This window comes from Fusarium subglutinans (genome assembly GCF_013396075.1).
Source record: "Fusarium subglutinans strain NRRL 66333 chromosome Unknown NRRL66333_c0000001, whole genome shotgun sequence".
NCBI lineage: Eukaryota > Fungi > Ascomycota > Sordariomycetes > Hypocreales > Nectriaceae > Fusarium > Fusarium subglutinans.
In genome coordinates, this window is record NW_023502064.1 from 196,255 (window position 1) to 200,435 (window position 4,181).

At 52.6% G+C, this 4,181-nt stretch overlaps 2 protein-coding genes across 2 annotated transcripts; both read right to left on the reverse strand.

Annotated features, from left to right (window-relative positions):
• Window positions 1-200: 200 nt before the first annotated feature.
• On the reverse strand, window positions 201-1,701 carry FSUBG_70 (s-(hydroxymethyl)glutathione dehydrogenase alcohol dehydrogenase; the record flags this gene model as incomplete). Its single annotated transcript, XM_036685258.1, has 4 exons — window positions 201-479; window positions 526-1,004; window positions 1,049-1,492; window positions 1,542-1,701. The coding sequence occupies 4 exons, from the start codon at window positions 1,699-1,701 to the stop codon at window positions 201-203; spliced, it is 1,362 nt and encodes a 453-aa protein (XP_036544208.1).
• A 380-nt stretch (window positions 1,702-2,081) lies between these two features.
• On the reverse strand, window positions 2,082-3,756 carry FSUBG_71 (putidaredoxin reductase; the record flags this gene model as incomplete). Its single annotated transcript, XM_036685368.1, has 2 exons — window positions 2,082-3,484; window positions 3,537-3,756. 2 exons carry the CDS (start codon window positions 3,754-3,756, stop codon window positions 2,082-2,084), a joined length of 1,623 nt encoding a protein of 540 aa, XP_036544209.1.
• Between the last annotated feature and the right edge of the window lie 425 nt (window positions 3,757-4,181).

Sequence of the window (4,181 nt, forward strand, 5' to 3'; positions counted from 1 at the left end):
GCTTCTGATGTCGCGAACTTCCGTAGACTGGCGGGCGATTGCAGTAACTGGAGTATGCCTCCACAATCTTATCTTATCACCCCGATTAGTCCGTGCGAAACGTATCTCACCACACGCGATAACAAAACACCACCAAAATAGTTGACCAAATATATCATTCTCATTTACTCAATTCATAACTCATCACTATCCTCATCTCATCAATAAGTCGTCAGACTAGGCGTGCTAGGGTCCTGAGGGAACGAAAACTTGGTCTCCACAAAGATCTTCTGCATCCCATCCTCCCTCTTCTCAAACTTGTAGTACACCTTATCCAGATCCTCCAGTCTAACACGGTGTGACAGCATCTGGCCAGGATCAAGCTCGCCCTTTTGAATCATCGCAAGAAGCTCATGCCAGTATTTGTGAACGGGCGCTTGGCCGTTGCCGATGAGACGAATGCCTCGCTCCATAAGAGAGCCGATGTTGAAGTGGTTGGTCTAGTCATGTTAGTCGCGTGTCGTGAGAGCGATTGGCAAGACTTACGTAGCCGACGTAAACACCAGTAACGCCACATCGTCCATAGTTTCGCACACCCTCAATCATCTCATTGATAATCTCGCTCGTGTCCGTCTCGATCCCAACTGCCATCTCGAGCCAGTGCATCCAGCCCTTGGCATACTCACCAGCTGCGCACTCGATCGCGCAATCAGGTCCACGGTTCCCAGTGAGTTCCTTGAGACGGCTGACAACGGTAGGCTTGTTGGTCACCCCGTGCGACAAGTGCTTGTAGTCTACCAGCTCAAGCTTGTCCTTGTGCTCAGCGGGCCAGTGGTCTCGAATAAACGACAGGCGTGGCTCCGTATCCACGAAGATGATCTGGCTTGCGCCCTCTTTGATGGCAAAGACACCAGCCATTTGGCCAATTGGGCCAGCGCCGAAAATGGCGACCGAGTCGTTGGGATACACGGCTGTGTCCTTGACAGCGTTGTAGGACGTAGCCAGTACATCAGACAGGTACAGCGCTGAACATGTCAGCATAGCTCACTCAACAGAGACAAGTACTCACCCTTCTCATCGGGCACATCATCAGGGATCTCCAACAGATTCACATCCCCCAGTGGGACACGCACATACTCCGCCTGACCACCCGCAAACCCCCCCGTGAAATGCGAGTACCCAAACATACCCGCCGTGCGACCCCCATACATGGCCCTCTCAGTGGTGTTCGAGTTCGTCTTCTCACACTGCGACGAGAGCTTCTGCTTGCAGAAGAAGCAATCGCCACACGCGATCTGGAACGATGCGACGTAGCGCTTTCCAACGTCGATGCCCTTGACGGCTGAACCGACCTGGTCGACCACGCCGCAGAACTCATGCCCGAGGATGTCGCCCTCGCTGAGCTGCACAACTGTGCCGTGGAGGAGATGCAGATCTGAGCCGCAGACGGTGCTGCCTGTTACTTTGAGAATCACGTCGCGGTCTTCAATGATCTTGGGCTTGGGGGCGTCGACTGTTGGTGTTAGGTGATTGTGTAATGCATGTAATGGAGTGAGACGTACCCATTTGGACTTTGTTCTTGCTGATCCATGCGAGAGCCTTCATAGTCTCTCCAGACTCGCCGGCCCCAGGTTCATGGTATGAAGTGACATCCTGCGCTGTGACGGCATTATCGCCATGTCCAATGACCTTTTCGGCCTGGTAAGCTGCTTGAGTAGTCATTGTAACAGAGTTCTAATGCGATATACTGTTGACTGAAAGCACCTTGATGGCACGGCAAGAGGCGGTATTTATGAACATTTTTGTTTATTCATCATGACTTCATGTAATAATCTTCTACCCGTCATACGTAGTATCGTCACCATGACTGTGTGGTGTTGTGGAGTTGATGCCATCATGACGATCCCTGCTCCGTACGTCATTGACTTCCCGAACCCGGGGACTATCTTCCGCCGTGAGATGTAACTGGACGCTCGGAATTATCTGCTCAACTAAGCTTCATTACCGATGAAACGATTTCCTATTCTGTACCTGTCATCTCGATCTAAGCTCATAGCCTCATCATAGTTCAACCGGTCGCATCGCTCCCGTTGCGCCAAGCTTTACACTACACTGGTCCCCTCTTGGAGCTCCGTCTTGGTGGGCATCTTGTTAACCCGCATTAATTCTGCGCTCTGGGCCATGGCTGGATCTCTTCCCATGCTGGCCATGGCGACGACCGTTTCGCCCTTGCAGTAGTACGCCACAAACTTATTCTCGGCCGGACTACCATCCAAGACAAGATCGTCCCAGCCAGAGGCCATGGTGTTGCCGCAGTATCGTAGTTGAGCCCCCAGAGCAGACCAAAAAACGGGAATAAAGTGCTCAGTCTTGCCGCCAGGGTTGACAATGTGGTTCGCCGCGATACGGCCCGCCTTTTGAGCAACGTTCCAGTGCTCAATTCGTACGTGCTTGCCTTCACCTCCGGGGCCGTTGTAGGGGAACGTAGCAATGTCGCCGATGGCGTAAACATCCTTCAAACCTTGAACAGAGTAGTCGTCGTTTGTCTTGATAGAACCATCGTCCTCCAGTTTGATGCCGCTGTTGTTCTTGAGGAACTGGGTAGCAGGTGCGACACCGACACCAAGAACGACGAGGTCCGCCTCCAGCTTGGTCCCATCCTTGAGCGATACGGAGCCAACCTTGGACGCGTCAGATGCAGAGGGCTCAGCCTTGTCGACGCTTGCGCCCATGTAGAACTTGACACCTTTGCCTTCAAGCGCCTTCTGAAGCCCTGAGCCAACCTTTTCGCCGAGGACGCGCTCAAGAGGAACATTCTCCATACCAATGACGGTCACATCGTTATCGCCGGCTGTCGCGACCGCCAATTCAATTCCGATGAATGAAGATCCGACAACAACAATCTTCTTGCCCTTCTCACCAATCTGCTCGACAATCTTTTTCGTGTCGTGAACACTTCGGAGAGTGAAAATGTTGTCGAGGTTCTTGAATCCCTCGAGCGGAAGTCGTCTGGGAGTTCCACCAGTAGCAAGGACTAACTTGGTGTAGTCAATCTTCTCGCCTTCGCTGGTGGTAACGAAGCGACCCGAAAAGTCAACATTGTTGACCTCGCCCTGGACAAACTTGATAGAGCCGCCCTCGTAGAAATCCTTGTTTCGCCATTGCAGCTTGCTGAGGTCGGTCATGAGAGCCTTGCTCAGCTTTGTTCGGTCGATGGGGTAGTAGCCCTCGTTGGAGACGACGGTGATACCACCCTTGTATCCATTCTCGCGAAGGCTCTCGACGACACCCAGTGTTCCTGAACCACCACCGACGACAACGACATGGTCTTCCTGGACACTTCCGGATACGGCGCACTTGACATTGGGCTGTCGCTTGGATGACTTGATGGCACTCTCCTCTCCGGTGAGGTACACCGCGCCGTCTCGTTCGGCGACTTGGAAGACGGGAAGATGATCGAGGGCGGGGGCATCTTCAATATCGCCGGTCTTTGCGTTGAAGCAAGCTACGATCAGTTAGTACAAGCATAAATGGGTGAGGACTGCATTCGGACATACCTCCGTGCCATGGGCATGTGATGCGACCGTCGCTAGTCAATACACCTTTTGCAAGAGGTGCACCATAATGAGTGCACTTGGAACCTAGAGCTTGGGTCTTTCCCCCAGTGTTGACGAGAAGAACCTTGCCGTTCTCGATACCCTCGACTTCAACCTCCTGCTTGGAGCCTGGGGAGAGGTCGAGCGATGAAACGCCCTTGAGCTTGTATTCTTGCGCCATTGGTCTGTATGTGGAGAAAGGCCTTGAAAGAAATGATCGAGGTGTTTGTATCCGAGCTGAGCGAAAGCTTTGAAGTAATCTAGAATGTGGACGCATCAAGACGTCTTATTAAAGAACAGAGAGAGAGAGAGAGAGCTGTGGGATGGTAGCAGTGGGAGACCGAAATTGGGGGAAACGAAGAAACGTGGACATGGCGCCATCAATTCGGCGGCAGCTGCAGAGCAGAGCAGTAAAGGTGCAACACAAAGGTCCCTCCCTAACAAAACACAAGCATCACCACTGGAAGCTCCGTATCATCCATGCCCATGATGATGTGGGGGATGACAATGGGAGCGATATGACTGGTCGAAGCTTTACGGTGTATGACGACATGCCGACGTTGTAAGCCGTTCTCTTGTTAAGGCTGCACCGCGATCCAGCCGCTT